This window comes from Cibotium barometz, chromosome 9 (genome assembly GCF_041138505.1).
Source record: "Cibotium barometz isolate CiBa-2024 chromosome 9, ASM4113850v1, whole genome shotgun sequence".
Taxonomy (NCBI): Eukaryota; Viridiplantae; Streptophyta; class Polypodiopsida; order Cyatheales; family Cibotiaceae; genus Cibotium; species Cibotium barometz.
Genome location: NC_141054.1, coordinates 6,509,477 through 6,535,462, shown reverse-complemented (window position 1 = coordinate 6,535,462; position 25,986 = coordinate 6,509,477). Strand labels below are relative to the sequence as shown.

Here is a 25,986-nt window from a genome sequence, read left to right as displayed (position 1 = left end):
GGCCTAGGATTAGCGGGATAGACTAACTAAAGGTCACTTAAGGTAAGGTTTAGGATTAAAAACTAACCTGGCTAGAGGTCACTTAAGGCTAAGGTTTAGGATTAAAAACTAAACTATGATTAGGATTAGGGCTTAAGGATAAGGCCTAAATTGGTGGCCTTAGGTCACTTAAAAGATAATTAGTGGCTAAGAAAGAAAGAAAGAAAAAAAAGCCTATTAGAAGGATTGGGTGCTAATCGTAGCCAAGACTAAGGGCTAGCAAGGATGAGGTGAATCGATGGCTATCAATTTATCCCAACCCTATGAGGGTTCCCACGTGTGTGATCCACACACTTTGTAAACCTGTAACGACTAATGTGAAGATTTGAGACCGATTCAGCCTCATGGAGTTCAGACACGCTTGCCTGCTCCTCCTTGAAGCACTTGCATGGGGCAATCTCAAAATGCATTGCGCACACCAGGGTGTTCAATCACACTTGCCTACCACCAAACGAGAATTGTACGCAAAATAGTCCTTGCTACCACACGGTCAAGCACGCTCTCACTAGCAAATGAAGCTAGTTCCTAATAATGAATATCAAAGTATTTAAGCATGAAATTCATTGATCTTCGGTACAAATTTTAAACCCTAACCCCAAAAATCCTTTCATGATGATTACCCATGTCGCATGCCTGAGTAAGATCTTTCCCTTCGTGCTTTACAAGTAAAATCAGTCTTTGATGGTGTAAGAGGACATTAAAGCACAAGTCTGTGTTGGTATATTTATGCGTTTCTTTCAGTTATGACAGCACCAATATACACAAAAGGATATATAATGAATCCATAATTACAAGAGATGAGCTATGTTACAACAGGATCAAAAGAAGAGAGAACATCTTCCAGATGTCGAACTACAGTACCTAAATTTTCACCTTCGTATAATGACCTAACGACAGTATCCAAGGCTTTGCGATGCTCTCTTAGCATCTTAAACGACTGAAGCACAGCCCATCGAGCTTGATTAGATATCTGCATTTAAACAAAAAGGGCAATGAAACATTGAGATGATTAAGTAATTGACAATCATAACAAAACAATTAAGTCTTACTTGTAACACAATGGGAAAAGACCCCCACCTGTGAGGCAGACCAAGGGGGCCTAAGGATGGACACAATTGCTTTGAAAAGATTCTCATCGTTTTCACCACCTTCAGCCTCACCATAAACCAAGGCCTCAGCAGCAATTCCAGCGAAGAGGATGATGCTGTACCTTAAGACAATACAAAGCCACATTTCAGAGAACAAAGGATGAGCCGAGCTGTTTCACGCATCTGTAACAGAAAACATGAACAAGTACTACCTGTCAAATGATGCATTTGTCAAACGACCTTGTCGAAGCTCTTCCTCCAGGGTTTCATCCCAGAATTGTGTTCCAGCCTGCAAAACTTTGCTTTTAGAGGAACCAATGAAGGAATCCTTATTTGCATGATATACACCAAAAACACTTGTCCCAGCAGATCCCAATGTATCTCCAGGGTGACAGATATGCCCTCATCTATATTGCCGGAGCATCATCAAAGGAAGGACTAAGCTATGAGATTGAAGAAATAGTAGCATGGCAGATCAAAGGTGTATGGTTGTTTACCTGGTGGTCAGGCTCTGCACCTCCACCATTTGGTTGTTTACCTAGGTAGGACAGCAGGGCAGACAGCAACAGCGTCGACAGCTGACATGGGCAGAAGGACAGTTTGCCAGCGGGGCCTTTTCGAGGACAAGGGGGCAACAGAGGCTGGTTGTGCAGTGCGGCCAACTCACAACCAGCCAACCAGCAAAGAAGGCCCCTGCCTCCCTTTAAAAAAGGTCACCCCAGCCTCTTCCCTCAATTAATGGTACTATTAATTGCAGACATTAGCAAATCATTGACGGCACAATTGAATGCAAAAATTGGGGCAATTAACTTAAAATATTTGATTGCACAAATCAACAATTAGTTAGGCGAAAAAAAAATCCCGGGAAAAAGATCCTTCAATTAGTTAAAGAAGAAAACAGCCACAAAGGGCTAAGTACACCCACGAAGGGCTAGATACAAACTCGCCTCATATAAGGGCGGGAAACAAGTGATCATAAGGGAAAGAGATGCTTCTCCTCCGACTGGCCACTCTGTCAGGAGAAGGCTATCTCATAAAAGGGTAGGGGGGAACAACCACACAGGTGGTCTATAGTGCCAAATGGGGGTCACCGCCTCTATCTGTGAGGAAAGGGCCAGGCCTCCAAAGTCTCAAGAAGGCTTCCCGCTGCTTCCGCATGTGGTCAGAACCTCCCTATAGCTTCCCCCACAGACCGCGTAGGGTGTGAATAATATCAAGCCATATGCTCCTGATGGTCTCAGCTGGCGGAGTGTGGGTACCCTCCATGGCCTCACTGAGTCACCTGTAGGAGGGGTTGTGATTGGTACTATTGCAATACGATGGTGAGAGACCCGAAGGGCTAGCCCTCCCCCATCCTCCTCATAAGCCTTGATCGCTCCTGCCTCTCTAGCCCAAGTGACAGTGCCCCAAGTGATGATCCGGGTTGATGCCTTGTCCATAGCAAAGATGCGGAGAATCCGCTGCCAAATCTACTGAGCCTTCAGGCAATCCGAAAGGCAACGTCGCTAAGACTCCTGATGGTGGCCGTACCACAGACAAGCCGCTGACCGACCTCCAACTGCCAGCCAAGTACGGACCACCAAACTCCTATGTGCAATCAACCAAAGAAAGAGTGTGATCTTTCTAGGTCGAAAGCTGTCCCACAGCCTCTTCCAGAAATCTGAAAGGAAACGCTGTGATAGGCCCTGTGACTGCCAATGTGTTGCTACTGCCGGTGTGCCATATATCTCAGGCATCTGGATCATGCGGCCTAGCCGCGTTGTATATGCAAAGAAAGGGGCGTCTTGAATCTCCTCCCGATCCTTAGGATCATGCCTAGTCCACTCTCTCGGGTCCCACTACAGCCACGTGAGAGGTCCGCACTCCCAAATCCATAGCCACCATAGTCTCCCCTTGGCCACCTTGGTTGGCGCTGGATCTATGTGCCATTCCTATGCCTGAAAACCAATCACCCTCACCCTCTGAAGGTGCAGCCTCTGAAATCCTCCAAGGGAAAAGCTCTGATCTCTCTAGTCTGTCTTGGGATCCAATAGAAAAAGTGCGCAGACCACTGTCCTCATCAGCTCCGTTGACCGCCACGAGGATAGTGTCTGGTAAACACTCCTAACCACATTGGGGGAGTCGGGTCTGGAATAGGCATCAGCAACTCTTGAGGGATAGCTGAGTAAATGTCGATGTTGAGCCTATCTCGACCCCGGATCCCTAGCAAGCCTCTCTCCTGCTCCTCAAGGGGGTAATTGCCTTTGTGCAATCCAATCTCCAAGAGACCTGGTTGGTCCTGTGCTCAAGGCTCCCCGAGATACATACGGCTGGGCCCCCAACATGTCGCCACTCGGTAAACGGATCAAGGGGTTCCAGGCCAAAGGCTTCCAGAGCCGCTTCTCTGAGGCAACTGGAACTATCTGGTTCCCCCACCCCCCCGCACCAATTTTTTTGGATTTTTTTACTTTTGTTTTTCTTCCATATCTTCCTATCACCTTCCTTCCCTCTTCTTCCCTTGCTTTCCTCCTTCCCTTTCCATCTTCTTCTACTTCTTTCACCTCTACTCCTCCTTCCTTCATTCTCCTCTTCTTCTTCCTTTCTCTTCTTCTCTCCTCCTCTTCTCCCTTGCTCTTCTTCTCCTTTTCTCTTCTTCTCCTCTCTTCTTTTCCCTTTTTCTTCATACACCATCCTTCAATGTCTGAAATCTTTCCCAATTTCTACCTTCTCTTCTTCAATTTCTTAAGAATCCTTGATTAAACCAGTTGTGGTATCTAATCATGCAAAATTGCCATAATGCCTCACCAAAATAAGGATGGTTCCGTGAGATGTGTGAAAAGACACCATTTTTTCATCATTACACTATGGTTTTAGATGGCTACTATAAGTTCTTTAAGTATTTATACTTTATGAAATTATTGATTTTTTGAAACCTCGCAGTTTCTTAAACGAGAGACCAAACCTTTCGAAACAAAACCTGAAAAACCTCGAAACGAAAAAAACCTCAAAACGTTTCTTGTGACTATGCACTAGGGAGAGTCTCGCCGAGCTCCAATATAAAAGCTTCTTTCGAATACTCAGAAGAAGCGGGGCGAGTTGCTGCTCTAGAGAGAGATCTATGCCAACCTAGCAACCGAGGTATCGAACTAGAGTGCCCCTCAGGATCCACTGAAAATCCTCAACTGGTCGCCAAGTCGGGGCGGGTGCTGAGCCTACCCAAAAACCACACGACTTGTGCTAGTTGATATGTGCTCCTAAAGCGCGGAAAAAAACCTCGATCGCCTCCGCAGATCTTTGTAGATTCCCCACATCTCCTCCAAGAAACGTTGTTGTGTCATCTGCAAACTCTGAGTCCAGCAGCTCCTCCATGCGGAGGGGAAGACACAATCCTTGAAGCCCAGTCTCTTAGGCGGAGAGAAAACTACTCATGGCCTCGGCAACGAATAGGAAGAGGTAAGGTGCCAAAGGACAGCCTTGTCTAACCGAGCGGGAGAGGGGGGAATCTATCGCCACGGGCTCCCTAAATGAGAACCTGGCTGTGTGAGGCCGAGTAACGTCCTGAGACTCCACGAATCCACTCCATGAGGAATCCCATCCGACTCATAGTGTCCTCCAAAAAGCTCCAATCTATCCTATCATAAGCTTTCTCAAAGTCAAGGAGTAGCACAATGAGGTCCTGTTGCCACATCCTGGCCGAAGTTGTCGCCTCCCAGAAGGTGAAGATGTTGTCCAGAATGCTCTGATGCTGAACAAAGCCGGTCTGAGTGCCGTGGATCAAGTCTAGGAGAAAAGGCTGAAGTCTCCTGCCGATGGCCTTGGCCAAGATCATATAGGCTGTCCCTAGAAGAGTGATGGGTCTCCACTGCCGGATCTCCAATCTGTTACCGGGAATCAAGTGAATCAAAACCTCTGAGAGCCTCTCTGGCATGGCACCTGTGATCATAATCTCATTGAAGGCAGCACGAAGGCCACCTTCCATGAGGTCCCAATGGCGAAGAAAGAAAGAGACTGGAAGCCCGTCCGCCCACAGGCATTTGCCCCTGGGAAGTGCCGTCACTGCCTCCGCCGACTCCTCAGCAGTAAAAGGTGTCAATAAGAATGACCGGAGAGAAGGGGGAACCACCTCCCTCATATGCCGCCAAACCTTCTCGCCTGCTTCCACCACCTGTGGAGATACTGGGACACCAATGAGGAGGGATCGAAAAAAGTCCGTGGCGATGGCTCTCACCTCGGGGAGATCTGAAACAATAGCTCCGTCCAAGCCATGCAACCTACGAATACCGTCTCTCCTCCTGTGGGGACGGGCTATCTCAAAGAAATCCCCTGTGACTCCATCGCATGCCTGAGTCCAGAAAAAGGCCCTGGCATGATACCTGTACTCCACCCTCCTCTCCTCTATGGATCTAATCTCTGTACGAGCGGCAGCAAGCTTGCTCTCGATCCACTGACTATCCGGGGACCTCTCCTGAAGCCGTTGTAGAGAGGCAAGACTCCTCCGCGAACTCCTCTCTTGCTCTCGGAAACCCTCTAAACGGCTCTGGGCTGCCTCTTGCAAGAAACACTAGATCTCCCCTAAGCCATCCACTGTGTGCGCAACAGAGCCTGAAAGAAAATCCAATCCCACCCATATCTGCTCTATCCTGCTGCAAATCTCTGGGTCTTGAATGAGGCTGTCCGGGATCCTCGAGCTCATCTACATGTCATGCCTCCAGGGGTCCTCTAAGGACAAAATAATCGGGGCATGGTCAGAAAATGTAGTGCCTACCAAAATACCAATCATACCCCCTCGGCTGCAAGCCCACTCATCCACGTAAAATCTGTCAAATCCAGAAAGGTCGGGACCGTTGCTCGTCCTATCCGAACTCAAGGAGCGAAGGCCCCCATGGCTATGCCCAAAGAGGTCAAGGGTCCTACCCCTTGACTACAAGAACCATTTCCTCCCAGGCTGATTACTATGCTCCTGAAACTATGGCCGTGCCACCCCCAAGTTTGTCCTCTATACTGTCTCTATCATTTTGAAGTCACCACCCAAGCACCAAAAGTCAGCCTAAGGGAGGGCCTGCACTATGGAGCTCAAACGAGGTCTCTACCTGCAACAACGTTCGGAGCGTAAACGTTGAGGAAGCCAACGCTATCCTCTCCAATAGTAACGGTAATCCACTGCGCACGCCCAGGGATGACTCCTGAGCCAATCACTACCGGCAGCAGCTTCTCACTAACAGAAATACACACCTCTCCCTACATCCCAGAGGGGCCAAAAGATGGGGACCAAAAAGTGGGACTCCTGCCTGGAAGAATCTTTCCGCATGTGCGGGTGCACCCCTCTGAGAGGTAATGCTCCTAGAGGAATAAAATGTCTATGGGTCCCCCACCCATGGCTCTCTAGAGCTCGTTACGTAGGATACCTCGTCTCTAAAAGCACTAAGGCTCCCCTAAACCCTGAATGTTCCATGTAACAATCCACATATCAGTCTCTGTGTGATGTGGCACTAGCGGAACTCCCCTCCACTCGAAGAGTCGTGGGCGAGGGTTTAGACAGGGAATAATCGCAATCCATGCGGGGGCCAAGGCGTGCTAGGTGGGCGCTGATCCTGTCCTCCATGTAATGCCACTCTGTACGAGCGCAAGCGTATGCATGCTCCGAACTCCATCTATCACAATAGAGGTATCTGTAAGAGGGGGGAAGAGATATCGCGACAGAATTATGCATGAAGACAAAAGGCAACACCTCTAGGCTAGAGACTACCATCTCCCCGCCCTGGCCTCGATGAGCAGAACCTCCAATCTCCATCCTAGCCAAGGGCCAGAAATGGGTGAGAATGTCAGTGATGCAAAGATCTTGGAGGTGCTTGGAGAGCTCGACTACCTGGCCCTGAATGGTAGCTGCCACCATCTCGGGATCCCACGTTGTCCCCGGGGCTGCACTAAAGGGGAAAGAGAAGATCATCGCGCCATTATCTGGTGTAGAGAGCATGGAGTGGTGAAAAACCACAAATACCCGAACAGGGGCTACTGTCTCCTCAAAAACATCGGTCCCTTCCGTCTCAGTAGACATCGGAAGAAACTATAATCCACTGGCTGCCCCAAGACCCTCGGAGCCCCACCTCGGGACTCTAGCGGAAGAGCCCTTACGGGCGAAGCGGCAATGGTCATCTCTACCGGCTCAAAGAACCAGTGAATCAGGCGACAGACGAATCCTGTCGACTGTCTCCTCTCTGGGTTGGGGGCTGTTGGGGGGCGACAAGAGTGCTCTGGAGAGGCAGAAAAGGGGGGGGGGGGGGGGGGGGGGGGGGGGTAAGTCGGTGACGAAGCAGGAGGAGGGGAGGGAGGCAGTGAGGGAGAGCAGAGGAGTGGAGGGGCGGGAGAAGGGTGCTACTGGGAAAGATCCATCGAACAGGACGGCTGCAGGGATGGACTCATCGGCCTCTCAGAACACTAGAGGTCGGTGGGAAATTCTTGACAAGGGATCAGTCGCCATACTGGTGGGGCCGGAGGGGCCCGCTCCGGGATTGGCGAGGGTGCGTCGTCAACCAGAAAATCCTGAGATAAATGCTCATAATGGTTCTCTAACAGAATCGAATCCTCCTACATGCTGCCAGCTTCGCGCGCACGACGGCGACGCTTGGCTCTAGTGCTCGGCTCGCGGCCCAAGCGGGGGCCAATCGTACGCCACTCTCCGGTTGGAGAGTCATCCATGGTCGGTACCTGTTTCTCCGCTGCCTAGGAACCTGCTCCTCCCTCGGCCCCCTGGTGCGGATCTGAGTGGGAAACCCTCTCTCTCGCCCGACTGAAGCGAAGGTGCTCGACACTCTCTCTCCCGGCCGACTAAAGCAAAGGTGCTCAACACTCTCTCTCTTCTGGCAGACTGAAGCGAAGGTGCCCGACACTCTCCCTCTCTCTCCCGGTCGACTGAAGTGAAGGTATCTGATTCTCTCTCTCTCTCCCAACAGACAAAATGAAAGCCTTCGATTCTATCTTCTCTTACTCAGTGGACTAAGGAGAAAGGCTTTGAATCTCTCTCTTCTCTCACTCGGTGGACTAAAGTGCCCAAACCAGCTTGTAGGCTGAACCATACACCTTCACGTGGATTGGCTATTACTCATACTCTTTTTTTTTTTAAGGTTTATCTACTTTTGTCTAGCAAGAATTTTGAGCAAGCCAAAATCTCTTCACCCTGACTTTGCAAAGATTTTCTTAAAAAAGTGTTCTTTTACTCTCTCTTCCTACTACTGGGACTCTTGAGGATGCAAGAGTTAGGATGCTAGAAGACAGGACAAGAGACCGGCATTGAAGCTAGGAGTGTTTCTCTAGGAGAACCAGCTAACCTATCACCGTGGCTGAGCACTGTGCTAGGCGTTAGTACAGGAGTGCTTGTTCGTGCACGGTCCCGGAACACCAGTTTCAGCCCGGGAAAGGTGAGGTTTGCCCAAGATTGGTATTCATCAACGGAATTCTTCACCGACACATACAATGTTTCGGTATTTGTATTCACTTCATGTTTTGGACAAACTGGCTCGCAGGCCCGTGAAACTTGTAATCATCAAATACTGCAAGAAATACATCATGGGGGGGGGGGGGGGGGGGTTTGACCCTAGTGGTGGTGTAAAGTTGTTTATTCTCATTTTCAGATTTGTGGATGCTTGTGTTGTTCATAATTGTCAAGGTTAGGTGATCTAAGTTTGTGCATTCGTTTTCTGATTGTGGTTGGTCTCCCGTGGGGAGCAGTTGCATTGGTATCAGAGCCTAGAGCCTAGTCGTCTCTCTTTCTTAAGAGGAGACATGATGTTTTGAAATTGGAAGTAAATACATAGACACTTGACCCAATGGACAGCCAAGGCAATCCTTTGGAAGTGCCAAATTCAAGGGGTCAATCAAGTGCCTCATGAGATTCTGATGCATTGCAGGGAAGGCACAAGCCCCTTGAGAGGGTTTATGACAGTGTTTTGTTGGGACAGCCGTCCCGTTGGAAAGGAGCCTATGCATGAGGATGAGCCCGATGCATTGAGGGCTGAACTGGAACACATGAAGAAGCTTTTGCGGGCAAAGGAGCAAGAGCTGAAATTTTTGCATGAAGATCCTCGTGTATAAAGTGTCATTGAAGCAAAGAAAGCTATGCTATGGTGGATATGACCTTTGAGTCCATGGCTCGTGAAGTGGGCAAGAAGCCAAGGGAGTTGGCACTCTCCTATCTCATCCGAAAGGGTGATATCAAAGAGGGAGAGGATGGGGAATAATGTTCAAGAATCCACCTCGTTTGAAGCATGGTGACCCAATGTCGCAAAGGTGCTCGACACTCTCTCCCTCTCTGTATGTGGAGCCGTGAGTATAGGACTCTGCGCTCGTCATCATACCATCTGTTCTGGGGCATAGTCCCAAATCTCGCAGGCTCTCCTGAGTGGACACGATGTGGGAAGCTCTGTAATGCAGCCGTATAGGAGTGATGCCAGCTGGGCTGTAATGGTATCCATAGGTGCCAGGGGCCATGAGTAGGAGCCCATCCTCTGCTGTGCCACTGTATATGTCTGCCATGTCATGTGTGAAGTAGATGGTAGTGTGTGCCGTCGGTATGTGGGGGGCTAGTGATACTGGTGATCCGGCTAGTAAAAATGCCAAGTATGTATGATCTGCCCCAATAGGACGAGGTGGAATGGAGAATGAGGTGACAAGTTGTGATGCCTCCAAAGACCCCATAATGTAGTCTACCATCGTGCCTCCGGTCCGTGTATGACCGCCAGGTGGGAAGCATGTCAGCCCTCCTGATCCCGGCCACCGTAGCATCCCGTATAAATAACGAGACGATGCCTGGCTCCCAACTCTAGTCACTGGTCCCCATAATGTCCTATGTCTGGTCCAGTGTCCTCTGATGCCCGACTAGCCCCTATCTCCTCTGGATCCACAGGGAGGAGGATCTCCATGTCATCATAGTCATACACCTCACACTATCTGTTCTGTGTGGGGGCATTGAAGTCGCCCGTAAGAAATACTCCCCCTAGTGTAGAATAATGCATAATCTCCTTTGATAGACAAGTGTATGGCGAGGCTCCTGTCTCCTCCTCCTGTGGCATGTCCTCTATAATGACATAGGAGGATCCTGATGGAGGAAAGTAACATAGGGCTATGTATATAACCCTGTCCTGTGAGAGCTGTAAGCTGATCCACATGTATCTGGCCTCTGGATCTTGTGCTACCACTCTCAGTCTCCTCTGTAGCTCCTGTCTGAATAGAACTGCTACTCCCCCCGACCCTCTCGAGGTCCCCTGGCGTGTGGTCCTCCTGTATGCTGACTCCCACTGGAATCCCTCTACTCCAGGTAGCCCTCTCTCTGGGCTCTAATGTGTCTCTGTCAGAAGTATGATGTCTCTCCCCACCATAACATGCTCCAGTCGTCCAAGCTGCACCCATAGTGAACCATTACAGTTCCATACTGCCATGTGTATCTCTGTCAGTGGCCTGGGCTGTGTCCCATAGGCCCCAAACCGCTAATCCATGGGCCAGCCATCAATGATGACCTGACCATCTCAATAGAAGGCCTTCTTGCCCTCTCTCCTCGCGTGTAAGACTCGTGGCATGCAAGCTCTCCTATGCTCAAGCTGCATCCTCGTGAGATCATCATCCAAGAAAATAGAAGCTCCCTCTAAACATCGTAGTATGACCCTCTTCCTCATGAAGGTGACCCTCTCCGTCTCTCCTGCAAACTATAGGATGAGGGCTCGCTTGCATGTTGAGGCTTTCCCGGCTCTCCATGCTTTGGTGAAGGGGAGAGGGTCCTCTTCCCTGTAGCCGAGCTTCATGCATAGAAGCTGTCCATCTTTCTCGGGAGTGGAGTCGGGTGTCTCGGCTATACCTGTGACTCGAATGTTGAGGCGGCGGGCATGCCTCATCTTCTCCTCCTCAATGGTGGTGTGAATGATTTGGTGCCATCACAGAGCAAGAGTCGAGGAGAGAGAAAAGGAGACTTACTCGGCGCAAAAGGCGGGCCTTCGCAAAGATACAGGAGCTAGAGATCTTTCCTTTCTTCATGAGTAGAGATAGCCCTATCTCATGGCGGCACTTCAGAGAGCCCCGGACACTGACACCTATTGCAGACCCACAGGACATGGCACACATATGCAGAGGGCCTATACCAAGCTCCACAGCAGCCACCTATACCTCAGCCAAAGGAGCCTCGACCTACCACAGCTAGCTTCTTTACCCACTCGATGGTAAAGGAAGCTATCCGCCGCCTAGAGCATGGACGGGCCGCCGACCATATGGGCCTGCAGGGTGAGCATCTCATATATGCAGTAGATTCTTTGGCTCCTTTTCTTGCACACCTGTTTAACAGGGCACTAGCAGAGGGTTTGCCTGCGGAGTGGACGATGCACACCATTGTGCCGATTCACAAAACAGGGGATATACTTGATCCGAGCAACTACAGGACGGTTATGGTTGGCCACGTGTTGGCCAAACTCTATGGTGCAGTGTTGCAGCAAGAGCTTAGCTTATATGCTGAGCGAGCAGGGTTACGCTCATCAGGGCAGGCAAGCTTCAGAAGAACTTTCTCTACCACTGAAGTCCGAGACTATTGCTAGCACCATTGGTGTGAAGCAAGGATGCCCACTTTACCCCACACTATTTGGGTTATCCATTGATGAGGTGGCTGACTTCATTACACGGGGAGGTGGAGATGGAGTTGAGTTAGCAGGTACCTCAGTACATATTATGCTTTATGCTGGTGATATTGTATTAGTGTCTGAGTCTCCAGGAGGTCTACAGCAACATCTACATGCACTCGATGATTTCTGCACATAGAGGGGTCTTACTGTGAACCTTGGGAAAACCAAGGTTATGGTCTTTCATACATCGAGACAAGGTAGGAGCCAGCTGACATTCACTCTCGCAGGACGCCAGGTGGAGGTGGTGACATCATACGTGTACCTAGGGGTTACCTTCTCTGCACAGCATCCACACCCTTCACCATGGGTTCAGCAGCCAGAGCTAGATTGACACAGGGATATGCAACATTGGCTATGCTAGAGAGAGAGTGCCACCAAGCGCATTTTCAAGAGCCCCGGACGAAGGGGTGGCTATTTGACACATTAGTCACACTGCACTGATGTATGGAGCAGCGGTATGGGCGCCAGGCTTTGCTACCCATTGGTGGACACAAATAGAGAGACCATAGGCCCTCATGATGGCACGCATGATACGCAGCAAACCGTCAGTACCTCATGACATTATCCAAGCAGAGTTTGCTGCGCCTCCTATGATGGTAGAGGCCATATTCCAGACTATATGCCTACTAGACAGATTCAGAGAGATGCCACAGGACAGATTGTCATACAGAGCTTTTGAGGCATCTAGACAGCTGGCTGAGGCAGGAGACAAAGGATCATGGTATGCACAAGTCACACATTGGTTCTCACAGCATGGCCTAGACATGGATCATCTACCACCATTCTAGCATGACAGGGATGCACCTTGAAACCGGCCTCTGATAGAAACCAGAGTGCGGTAGACTAGCAGTCACCCGTCCACTTGTAGTCTAGATGTGAAAACAAAACAGATTGGAGCTAGAGTGCCCAAATCTGAAAACAAAGCGACACCTGTTGGCCCCAAAGCTTGGTGCCCCTTGCGGTATTTCTTTATTCAATTCCAAAAATATGAATGGCTGAGTACAACAAAAATCAGCCAAGAGATTACACCTGTATGTCCAATCTGACGGCCCACAATACCTCTTAGCACAGAGGATCTATGCACACAGATCTGTGTCTCAACATAACACACTGTGTCTCCCTCTGATCAGCCAAGACCACTAAGCAGGGCAGCCATGAGCATACATCTGGCATAACTCAAGTACATGATTCAACATCTCAGCTCATACATACATGTACTGTTCAACCTCTGTCTCAACCCTTGTCAATCTGCCATACCCCTCCTCTCACAAGGGGCCAGATAACTCAAATCTGCAACAGACATCAAGCAATAGAAAGAGAGATAAATGAACAGAAGCGGAGCTTACCAAAATCAGCTCGTGAATCAGCACTGGAGGAAGCAACGGTACCAATCTGTACTTGCAGGCACTTGTTTCCACAACCCTGCTTCACACGCATGCACGTACTTGTCTGTACCCTCCTCCTTGTGTTCACTTCTATGCTGTCTTGACTATACAGATCTGAAAAACAGCCCGTACCCGTCTGTACTACCTCGGGATACGTGCCAGGAGATATCCTTGCCTGCAGCCAGCACTTGTACACACCTGTACCTGCGCAGCCAGTAGTAGCCGCCTGCTGATTTGCTGCTGGTTGCCTGCGCCGCCTGCACAACAGTGTTGCCCAGCACCTGTACTTGCACCAGATCTGGCCGTACAGTGTACCTGCAGAAGTACAGAACTGTACTTGCAATCGTACAGCCTATACAGCCTGAATTCAGCAGCTGCAGCCGCCTGTCTCTGTCCCACAGCTCTGCGCCGTCTCTGTCCACAGCAGTACCTGCTGTCGTACAGCACTGTACGGCTGCTGTACGGCCTGCTCCAGCACACAGAAGTCAGCAGCAGCCGCCCTTAATCAACAGTCGACCAGAGTTTCTCCTCAGCTTTTCCACGCATGAGAACCCACAAGAGTGCTCCACGACTCTTTTTCCCAAAAGCTAGAGAGAAGGGGAGGAGAGAGAAACACACACTCCAAAAGTAGAGTGGCCTCCTCCCCATAAAAATCCTAGGGCCCCAAACTTTAAAAGTCCCTAGGGGCCACTAAGGCCTAGGGGCAACTTTAATAAACATTAAAAGTTTAATGTTCTAGTTCCCCCCTTCACACCTAGGGATGTCCACACATCTTTAACTCTGTCCGGGCACCCCCCATGTGAATCATTCAATATTCTGACTCTGCAACCACCATGCCCACACTTATGCTGCTCCATTTTCACAGGGCCATGACATACCCCCCTCTTGAAAAATGGCAAGCGTCCTCGATTGCATTCTGGTGATGCAGCAAAATATTCAAAGTGAAATATACAATATGGCAAGATCAGCGTCCCAATCTCTCTAAGCCATGCACATGTATCAACATTCACTGCAAACCAATGGCATAGTAATAGTCCAAGTTGTATACCACTGTGAACCATACATATCCACAAAATCTCATGTGACTAGTACACATATATCATAGAAGTCCCATAAACAGATGTACTGTCAGCCTCAGTACCTTCGGGTGAGATAAAAACTGCACCAAGCGACCTCTAGATGTCATCTGAGCCTGTCTGTATCAAGGGAGTGGAGGTGCTACCCCCCTGTTGAGCATCAGGTAATGCTCCAGACCCATGCTCTGCTGAACCTGAATGAGCCACAATAAGAGTCGGCTCTAACTCAAAGGCATCGAGATAAAGCTGCAAAACCTGAGGTGAATCTGTTAAGTCACCTTCCTCCATGCACTTCGCATCCATCGGTGAATAGTTCTTGAACTTCACAAGATAGCGACGGGAAACTTTACCTCGCACCTTCCTTTCTTTATGTGCCAGTATCTGCTCTGGAATCAGAACCTCATCACGTTCCTCAATTTCCGGCTGAGCCTCATCCGATACATCCTCAGGCACATCCCCACGGAAAGGTCTAAGAAGACTCACGTGAAAAGCATTGTGAATCCTCCAATGATCTGGTAACTTCAAACGATAGGTTACCTCACCAATCTTTTCCAAAACCTGAAAAGGCCCATAATAACGCATGCTCAACTTAGGGAATAAGCGCTCTTTACCCTTCATCTTCTTGAGTCTAGCCTTTTCAAAGCGCAAAAGAACCCAATCACCCAATGCAAACTGTAAATCACGTCTGTGACGGTCTGCGGCTTTCTTTTGCTTCTACTGAGTTTTCTGGAGTGCCAACTTAACCCTCCGATAAGCTTCATCCAAACTCTCCACATACTGATCAGCCTCAAAGATCTTATCCTTTGTATGCAAAATGGGTGGTACCTTCTTCCCTCCTTCCACAATCTCAAAAGGCGCCTTGCCTGTCGAGGTATGTACAGTGTTGTTATATGCAAACTCGACCAAAGGAAGATACTTTTCCCATTGTTGTTTGTGCTCTGACACATAACACTTGAGAAGATCCAATACTGTAGAGTTAGCCTCTTCTGACTGACCATCTGTCTGTGGATGAAATGACGATGAAAACTTGAGAGTTGTACCCATGTTGTCAAACAACCCTCTCCAGAACAAACTCGTCATCCGTGGATCACGGTCACTAATGATAGACGTAGGCAAGCCATGATACTTGAAGATGTTCGCCATGAACAACTTCACCATATGATCCACTTTGATCGTCTTACGCACGGGAATGAAATGAGCCTGCTTACTGAACTTGCATATATGATAGTCCAGATGCCATCATTTCCCGTTTGTGTCCGTGGAAGATCAAATATAAAATCCATGGCAATGCTCTCCCAAGGTCTATCTGAAATAGGTAAAGGCTGTAATAACCCTGGTGTCTTTTGACGGTCAAACTTTACCTTCTGACATACGATGCATTGCCTTACAAAGGCATCAACATCTCTTCTCAAGGTTGGCCAATAAAAGAAAGTCTCCACTGCTTTGACCGTGGCGTCAATACCTCTATGACCTGCATACGGTGGAGCATGACTTTCAATCATAACCTTAAGTCGCAATGGCCTGGTAACACACAGTCTGCCATGCATCAATAAAAACCCATCTCTGAGAGTATAGTGCTCATGCCGCTGACCCTCAGACATCTGATCATACAACCTTTCAAAGTCCTCATCATGGGCATACTGCTCTTTCATTTCATCAAGCTCATGATGATAAGCAAGTGAAACTGCAGAGACCTGTGGCTTGCGTGACAAAGCATCTGCCACTACATTCTTTTTGCCTTCCACATGCACAATCTGGAAGTGAAACATTGACAAAAAGTTTGCCCAACGCATATGCTTCTCTGAAAGCTTAGTCTGCGTGAGGAAATAACGCAAGGTCTGATGATATGTCTGTACAGTGAAATCAGCCCCAAGCAAGTAGTGTTTCCATGTAGAAAGAGCGTGAATTACAGCCAACATCTCTTTCTCATAAACCTGTAAATGCTTCTCAGCATCTTGCAAAACTCTACTCTCATAGGCTATGACATGTCCCTCTTGCATGAGAACTGCACCAATGCTACTTCCACATGCATCACATTGGACAACAAAAGCCTTTCGGAGGTCCAGTAACACCAATACTGGGTCCGAAGTAAGCTTTTCTTTGAGTTTTTTGAATGCTGTAATTTCCCGATCAGCCCATCTAAACGGAGTTGCTTTCTTCGTCAAAGCATGAAGAGGCGAAGCAATTTCAGCAAAGTGCCGTATGTACCGCCTGTAATAGGAACACAATCCTAGAAAACTGCGTACATCATGCACGGTCCTCAAAGTTGGCCAATTTAGTATTGCTTCCACCTTTGCTGGATCCATACGGACTCCATGCGCAGACACAATATGCCCCAAGAAATGTATCTCCTGCAAAAAGAACTCACTCTTCTTGCCATTAACAACCAACCTATGGTTTCTGAGTTCTGCAAACACAATGGCCAAATGCCTTCTATGCTCTTCCTCAGTTTGTGAATGTGTTGGGGTAAAGGCATTATGCCCACCCTTATAGTGTGTACAAGCCCATAAGTTATAGTACATAGTACACTTAGTACTTTTAATGTACGAAGTGCACTATGTGTACTAGTGCAATATACATGTGTGATAGGGGAGTCACACACTCATATCTTGGTGAGTTGACTTATCCCCACAACTCTCTCTCTCTCTCCCTTGTTCTCTCTGTGTATGTCTCCCACATGAATCTCTAACCCTAATTCACTCTCCCATTCAACTGGTATCAGAGCCATAAGCCTAACTCGCACTGTCGTGCTGAATTCTGAAGGTGCTGGTCGTACCCTGATTTGGTCGCCTTTCTCTGCCCAGCCAACAGGAGCCAACAGGTATGTGCTGCTCAACTGCTGCCCAGCAGCTGGGCGTAGGCAGCCAGTAGCGTGGGCTACCCAGCAGCCACGAGGACTGCCCAGCCATTCAGGCGCAGCCTATCAAACAGCGTGTCAGGCGCCTACAGCAGCCAGGCGTCCATACTCAGGCGAGCGAGGAGTAGCTGTGCCGCAGCGCCGTCAGGTTCTCCAGGTTCGCCACCGACATCACGCGTTCTTGTGTGCTGGGCGCAAACAGTGCGCCTAGTGGCCATCGCTACTACTCGCCACCACTAGGTGAAGGCGGCGGCACAAACGCTGCACGTGGGGCGAATACGTAAAAGCACCCTTCGCGCGAAAGGGCCACCAGGCGAATACACGAGCGTGGAGTTCCGGTGCAGGCAAGGCGTAAGAGCTCCGTCGATCGGCAGCAATACGTGAGGTAGCGAGGAGGCCAGCGCATTCAACCTTGGCTACCTGCGCTAGGCGAAGCACGTGGACACGTAACTTGCTTCGAGCTGTTTGCTTGTAGGTGCACAGGCGACTAGAATTCGCACAAAGGCTCTTCACGACTGCCCCAGCCCTCCGTCAAACTGCAGCAGCAGGCGCATCAGAGCATTAGATTTCTGCAAAAGCAGCAGCAACATCAGCAAGAAGCCCCCCCCTTTCTGCAACACCATCAACACAACTAAAATTCAGCCTACAAATCAGAGAAATTCAAAAATTAAGAGGTATTTGCCTTCAATTTTGGGAATTTCTTATCAATTCAATCAATTGAGCAGGTACAAGTGCCGAATTGCTCAATTTCTGAGCAAAATTGGTAAAATTGGGTGACATTGGTCACAATCAGAATCAATTTGCATGAAATTGGATGTCGAAATTTGGGGCTTTTGATGTATTTGTGCAATTAAGCATTCATACATGCTGTATGATGTGAGAAATCGCACATTCGGGCAAAATTGCAGCAAATTGCAGTGCAAATCAAGGGGCTTTTGTGCCGATCAAGTTGATTTGCATGCAGGCAATCGCATTTGATGCTTTGGGCAATCTGTTGATGCCTGACAAGCACTCAATGTGCCTGTAAATCAAGGGGCTTTCATGTATTGGATGTATATGTGGCCAGGGGGAAGCATCGCAAAGACTCTGGATGCCTTCATGTGCATCAATGTACCATGTATGATCAGCAATTGATCTTAAATCAAGGGGCTTTTCAAGATCGTATGCTTGTTGAGCTTGGCAAAGCAGCAAGCAAGACATTTATGCCTTGAATCCTCAGAAATCAGCTTGCAGTCAAGGGGCTTTTGCCCAATTTCTGTTCGGGACTGTTGTATGCAGTGTTCGGGACTGTAAAAGTCTGATTTTCACTCATTTGGACAGCCAAGAGAGCATTTATTGCTACTGTACCTGCTGGTACAGATTTGGCACAGCTTTGTGCAAGTTTTGGCATGGCTGTACACTGATTTGAGTGAGGAAAAGGTTCAATTTCAGCTGCTGTACTTGCCGGTACAGGTTTGGTACATCCTTTGTGAGCAATTGGTACTGTTGTACAGTACTTTGGAAGGGCAACAGAGCACATTTAAGGTGCTGTCCTAAATCTGCAGCAACCAGATTTTGCTGATTTCATCACATAAAGTGGGAGTAGAGTTGCATTTGTGCTTCCGCAGTGGGAGTAAAGCTTGGGAGAACAACTGTGAGCACACTGTGTGCTTTTGGTGCAGTGTTTGCACATTTTGCAGGGAGTCAGGCATTGACAGGTTGCATATTGCTATGGCAACCACAGGTGAGAGCTCTTCATTGCTTCACATCAAGAAGCTTGAAGGCTCACATAACTATGATATTTGGCAAACCCAGTGCTATAATGTGTTGCTCCAGAAAAAGCAGCACAAGCCTATCAAAGAAAGGGGTGTAAAGCCCGCTTCTCTTACTGCTGAAGAGTGGGAAGATATGGATGAGCTGGCAAGATCTACTATCATGTTGTCTGTGTCAGACTCTTTACTTTTCAGCATTCGTGAAGAGAAGACAGCTTGGGGAATGTGGCAGAGATTGCAGGACTTGTATGCCCAGCAAAGTGCCTCAAGCAAAGTGTATTGGTTGAAGAAACTCATAGGTCTTCAGATGAAGGAAGGGGCGTCTATGACAGCCCATCTAAATGAGTTTAATGGTATTGTCAGCCAAGTTATAAATCAAAAGTTGGCAATTGACGATGAATTCAAAGCCACTTTTCTCTTATGCACTTTGCCAGAGAGTTGGGACACATTCAGGACAGCCACTAGCAATTCGAATGCTATGCTGTCATATGCAGATGTTGAGGGTGCTCTTCTTCAAGAAGAGATGAACAGGAAAAACAACTCTATTGGAAAGTCCAATGCAATGAATGCACGTGGGAGATCCCAGCAAAGGGGTAAAAGCCAAGAAAGGAGAAGGAGCAAGTCTCGCTCCAAAAAGGATTTGGAATGCCATTATTGTGGCAAGAAGGGACACATCAAAAAGCAATGCTACAAATGGAAAAATGATCAAAAGGAAAAGGGAAAAGGCAAAGATAAAGACAAAGATGAAGCCAAAGATGTAAAGCCAAAGGACAAAAGTGGAGTCAAGATTGAAGAAGTCAATGTGTCACATGCAGGTGACAGTGAGGATGAGGTCCTATTTACGTCTTCACTTGATGCCCATTCACTTCTTACATGTGGTCATGGTATGCACTCATGGATCATTGATTCAGGTGCCTCCTTTCATGTCACAGGTTGCAGAGACTTGTTTGTCAGGTATACTGCTGGCAATGAAGGAGTGGTTTATTTGGGTGATAACCATGCATGCAAGATTCTTGGCAGAGGTGATGTGAGGCTTGTGTTTTCAGATGGCTCACAGCTTATGCTCCATGATGTCAGGCATGTGCCTGAGATCAAGAAGAATCTGCTTTCTACTGGACAGCTTGATGATGCTGATTATGTTACCACATTTGGTCGTGGAAAGTGGAAAATTAGTAAGGGCTCACTGGTTGTTGCCAGAGGCTCTAAGGTGGACACTCTTTATTTCATGCATGCAGGTGTTTGTCACCATGCTAATGTAAATGCAACCAAGCTGCCGGAAATCTCTATGTGGCATAGCCGGTTGGGACACATGAGTGTCAAAGGAATGGAGCAATTGTCTCGTTTGGGTTACTTGCCTTCTCTAAAGTTTTCAAGTTTTCAGTTTTGTGAGCATTGTATATATGGCAGGCAACTCCAGTGCCCCCACAAGAAAGCTCTTGGACAGAAAGATGCTCAGTTAGAGCTTGTGCATACAGATGTATGTGAGATGCCTCGGCTTTCTTTGGGAGGGGCAAAATATTTTGTGTCTTTTATAGATGATGCCACACGCAAGGTGTGGGTTTATCCTCTTCGTTTGAAGAGTGATACATTCTCAGTGTTTCAGAAGTTTGTTGCTCATGTTGAGAATCAAACTGGCAAAACACTGAAAGCTTTGCGTTCCGACAATGGTGGAGAGTATATGTCCAAACAGTTTCAGGACTTCTGTGATGCTAAAGGCATCAAGAGGGAGCTCTCTACTCCTTATGATCCTCCACAAAACGGGACAGCAGAGAGGATGAACAGGACCATTCAGGAGAAGGTCCGTTCTATGTTGTCACATGCTGCATTACCTCATGGTTTTTGGGCTGAAGCTGTTATGACAGCCGTTCATCTTATAAACAGGTCACCTAACACGAGGCTTGGTGGGAAAGTGCCAGAGGAAGTATGGACAGGGAAGCCTCCGTCATACAAGCACTTGAGAGTGTTTGGTTGCGTTGCGTACGTGCACATACGCAGGGAAATGTGCACCAAACTTGATCCTAAGTCTCACAAATGCATATTCCTAGGATATGGTGACAGAGGTGAAATGGGGTATAGACTTTGGGATCCCGTGAATAGAAAGATTATACGCAGCAATGATGTCATTTTTGATGAAACATGCATGTATAAGGAGCCTGCAAGGCAACAGGAGCCTGGCAGAGTCATCTTTGATGATGATGGACATCATGGACAACAACCAAGGGCTGTAAATCAGCCATTACAGCAGCAAAACCAGCCCTTAAATGGTGCTGAAAATGGTCCAAATGGACAGCCAGAGATGGCAGAAGATATCCCTATGGATATACCACAGTTAGAGGAAATACCGGGCATGATATTTCAGCCTTATGGCATGGAACAGGAGCCACCAATGGGTGATATGTAGGCTGGACAGCAACCTGCAAATGATGGTCATTGGGTACGGAGGTCCACAAGACCCTCCAAAGCCCCTGACAGGTTTGTTCCAGGGGTTGACTACTTGATGCTCACTGACTGTGGGGAGCCCTCATGTTATAAGGAGGCTTTACAGAGGGCAGACAAAGCTCTATGGGAGCGTGCCATGAAGTCAGAGATGGATTCTCTGCACAAAAATGGAACATGGAAGTTGGTGCATTTGCCTGCAGGCAAGAAGGTTTTGCCATGCAAATGGGTTTACAGGCTCAAAGTTGCACCAGATGCAAAGCCAAGATACAAAGCCAGGTTAGTGGCTAAGGGCTTCAAGCAGGAATATGGTGTGGACTTTGAGGAGATCTTCTCTCCAGTGGTCAAAATGACCACACTTAGAGCTGTGTTAGCTTTGGTTGCACATGATGATCTGGACTTGATTCAGATGGATGTGAAGACTGCTTTTCTTCACGGTGATCTCCATGAGGAGATATATATGCAGCAGCCAGAGGGTTATGCAGTGAGTGGAAAGGAGAAGCTTGTATGCAAGCTGAAAAAGAGTCTTTATGGGCTCAAACAGGCACCAAGAGAATGGTATCATAAATTTGATACATTCATGAAATCCCAGAAATTCAGGAGAAGTGACATAGATCACTGCTTATATACCAAGAAAGCTTTGGATGGCAGTCTATTGATCCTCATCTTGTATGTTGATGATATGTTGATTGCCGGGAAATCTCGTAAAGAGATGGATGCCTTGAAGAAGAGGTTGCATCAAACCTTTGATATGAAGGATTTGGGAGATGCAAATCACATTTTGGGTATGCGGATACTTCGGGACAAAAATCAGCATGTGTTGTATTTGTCTCAGAAGGAATACATTGGCAAAGTTTTGCAGAGGTTCAATATGGACGGGGGGAAGAAGACTAGTACTCCTTTGCCTCCATATGTGAAACTCACTGCTATGGACAGCCCACAGTCAGATAGTGGCAGGGCTGATATGGCCAAGATTCCGTATGCTTCAGCTTGTGGCAGTCTCATGTATGCCATGGTTGCTACTAGGCCGGACATTGCATTTGCAGTGGAAGTGGTTTCTAGATACATGGCCAACCCTGGCAAGAAGCATTGGGAAGCAGTGAAAGGTGTCATGAGATACCTGAAGGGCACACAGGATATGTGCATATGTTTTGGCAAACAGGATGCATTAGTGCATGGTTACACGGATTCGGATTATGCCGGTCATCCAGATAACCAGAAGTCTACTACCGGTTATGTGTTTACATTCACAGGAGGTGCTGTGTCATGGATATCCAGGATGCAGAAGTGCACTGCCTTATCTACTACAGAGGCCGAGTATATTGCAGCCACAGAGGCTTGCAAGGAGGCATTATGGCTATCTCGGTTAGTGGTTGATTTGGGCTATACAGGGGATATTCCATTGTAGCATTGTGACAGTCAGAGTGCCATCCAGTTGGCAAAGAACCCTGTCTTTCATGCAAAGACGAAGCATGTGGATGTGAAGTATCACTTCATCAGAGAGGTGATAGAGAACAAGCAAATTCAGCTTGTTAAGATTCACACGGATGACAACCCGGCTGATCTGTTGACAAAGAGTTTGCCTCCGGAGCGGTTTGCTCATTGCAGACACTTTATGGGCATTGGATGAGGCCAGTTTCAGCCTTGATATGGCCTTGTATATTATCATGTACATGCTGATTTTTTCTTTTCCTTTACTTAAGGGCACTTTGCCTTTAAGTGGGAGGTTGTTGGGGTAAAGGCATTATGCCCACCCTTATAGTGTGTACAAGCCCATAAGTTATAGTACATAGTACACTTAGTACTTTTAATGTACTAAGTGCACTATGTGTACTAGTGCAATATACATGTGTGATAGGGGAGTCACACACTCATATCTTGGTGAGTTGACTTATCCCCACAACTCTCTCTCTCTCTCTCCCTTGTTCTCTCTATGTATGTCTCCCACATGAATCTCTAACCCTAATTCACTCTCCCATTCAGAATGCACAATCATATCATCAAAGAATGTGCCCACAAACTCTCTATGAGGCCTGAAAAATCCTATCCATCATTCTGTTAAATGTGGCAGGCGCATTTGTCAAACCAAAGGGCATAACCAAGAACTCATACAACCCAAACGTGGTTCGGAATGCTGTCTTATGCACATCCTCGGGTCTAATGCGTATCTGATGATACCCGCTTTTCAAGTCAATACGACTAAAAACTGTGGAGCCCTGTAAGCGGTCCAAGATGTCATCGATCCTCGGTATGGGGAATCGATTCTTGATGGTATTCTTGTTCAGCGCCCTGTAATCAATACACATGCGCCAAGAACCATCCTTCCTCTGCACTAAGAGCACAGGTGAGCAAAAGGGTGATGAGCTAGGCTGTATCACCCCTTTATTCAAAAGCTCCTGCACCTGACTCATAATCTCTTCCTGTTGGGCTGCACTAACACGGTACGGCGGTCTATTCGGTGGAGTACTACCAGGAATCAGATCTATGGCATGATCTTCTGGCCTCTCAAGAGGAAGTTCTCCTGGCAATGACTCGGAAAAACAGTCTTGAAACCCACATAAGAAATCAGTCCTGTCCTTATCTAACATAGACAAATTAGACTTAGACTCATCATCCTGTGCATCCTTTACATAAATCAAGTACGCAGAAAGATGCTTTTTCATTACTGATGAAATCGCCGAAGCGGATACAATAGGAACAGATTCCCCTTTGAGTTTTACATCCAATACATGTTCTTTCCCTCTATGAGTCAGAGTGATTTTCCTATTGTAAGTATCCACCACCGCATGTACCCTGTGGCACCATGGCATCCCCAACAAAACATCACAGCCATCCAAAGGCATGATGAAGAACTCTTCGCTGTCCACATAACCCTGCAAATGAAGCCGAAGCTTCCCAATGATAGGAGTAACGGGTTCTGCATACCCTGGAAAAGCCATATTAGCCTCATGTAACGGCCCCATCTCCTCTGCACGAATCCCCAATCGGCCAGCCAAATCTGGTGAAATGAAGTTGGCTCTAGCACCTGTGTCAAAGAAGATCAAAGCATTCTGATCTCTCACTTTGCCCCATGCCCTGCACAACTCTGTGGCTTCACCACCTGGCTGTTCCCCCACAAGATCAGGAACTAAGCCTGCAAAAGGTTTTTGTTTCTTTGGCTTGGGCTCTCCTTTATTGTCAGAGTCCTTTTGGGACTGTCTCTTGGGACAATTGAATGACATATGCCCCTCTTCAGTACAGTAAAAACACTTATGAGCATCTCTCAAAGCCTGTCTTTCCTCAGAAGTCCTCTTGGGCATTGGCAACTTCTTATACTTTGTCTCTGAAGACCCTTTAGCATCACGAGAAGCATGCCCAAATTTTTCAGCTTTCTTGCCCAATTTCTTACTGCCTTTAAACCCAGATGAACCACCAGTGAGTAACGCATTAGCTGTCATAGCATTTTCAATCATCTGTGACATGTTCGTTACTCTTGTCTTTATACAATAATCTCGTACCTCTTTGGGCAGCCCACAACAATACTTCTCTACCTGCTCAGATAATGGCACCGCACGATAAGAAGTCACTGGGAGTAATGCTTCCCAAAACTTCTTGTTATAATCCTCCAAATTATCACACTTTGAAGCATCCAATTTGTGCCATGCGGTCATAACATCCACCTCAAATGTAGATGTGAGCCATACGGAAGAGAAGACCTGTTTAAATTGGATCCATGTAGTGGGTGCTATGCCCTGCAAAAGAAGAGTAGACCACCACTGCAAAGCATTGCCCTTGAGAAAAGTGGCAGCTTTCCTCACCTTAGAGGATTCTGTGTAATTCCCACCAGAAAAAGCAGCATCAAACTGCTGTAAAAAGGTGAGTGCATTCAATTTATCCTTGGCCCCATTGAATGTATCAAACTTCACTGCAACTCCCCCTTCCTTGTAATCCTTCGCCTTTCCCATAGGCGTTAGATTATCATATGGAAGTGTTTTCACAAGATTGCTGCCCCCAACATTCATACCCATCATTGGGTCAACATTTCCCATTCCCACACCAGGCATACCATACATTCCAGCCATGTTTCCAAACATTCCATTATGCATACCTGGCTGCATACCACCAAACATATTGGCTTGCATTCCAGGTTGCATGCCCCCCAACATATTTCCTTGCATACCGGACTGCATACCACCATACATATTCCCCTGCATACCAGGCTGAAAATTAGCTCCAAAAGGCCCTGGCATACCCATGCCTCCCTGAGGGTAACCCCCAGTCATAGATTGGAACACCGAGCCACCACCAAAATAACCTGGATGCATGTTCTGCTGAGGAATAGGTGGGTGTCCATAGAAGGAACTCTGAGAGTTTGCACCATAAGCATGCTGCATGTTCGGAAACTGGCCAAAAGATGGTTCTTGTGGGATGGCACCACTATGACCCTGTGGAAGATTCTTTGAACGAACCTTCTTCTTCTTTTTCTCAGGCTCTGTGCGGGATCTCATAAATTCAGCAAATCTCTCACTCTGTGTGAGCTGCATAAATACATCCATAACACTAGCCAAACGATCTTTGAACCGAGCATCATCATCCTCTTTACCATGTGCATCCTCTGGCTGTGTTACATCCTCATAAGGCTCAACATCTGCAGCCTGTTCTCCTGCAAAAATATCCTCAGATACATCTCTCTCAGGAGAAGTCTCTTGCTCTTCCTCTTCATGATAGAAGTACTCATCCT

At 47.7% G+C, this 25,986-nt stretch overlaps 1 protein-coding gene across 3 annotated transcripts in view; it reads right to left on the bottom strand.

Moving 5' to 3' along the window:
* Positions 1-737: 737 nt before the first annotated feature.
* Positions 738-25,986, bottom strand: part of LOC147635197 (ATP-dependent zinc metalloprotease) — a 47,881-nt gene continuing 22,632 nt past the window's right edge. For 2 of the 3 annotated variants that reach the window (XM_086802410.1, XM_086802407.1), the window contains exons 5-7: positions 1,340-1,416; positions 1,117-1,249; positions 738-1,009 (exon numbers count right to left, since the gene is read on the bottom strand). In XM_086802410.1, the coding sequence (XP_086658536.1) occupies positions 842-1,009; positions 1,117-1,249; positions 1,340-1,416 (378 nt within the window). In that variant the 3' untranslated portion in view covers positions 738-841. The remainder of the gene's footprint in view (positions 1,010-1,116; positions 1,250-1,339; positions 1,417-25,986) is intronic. The other variant, XM_086802409.1, reaches the window with a different exon arrangement.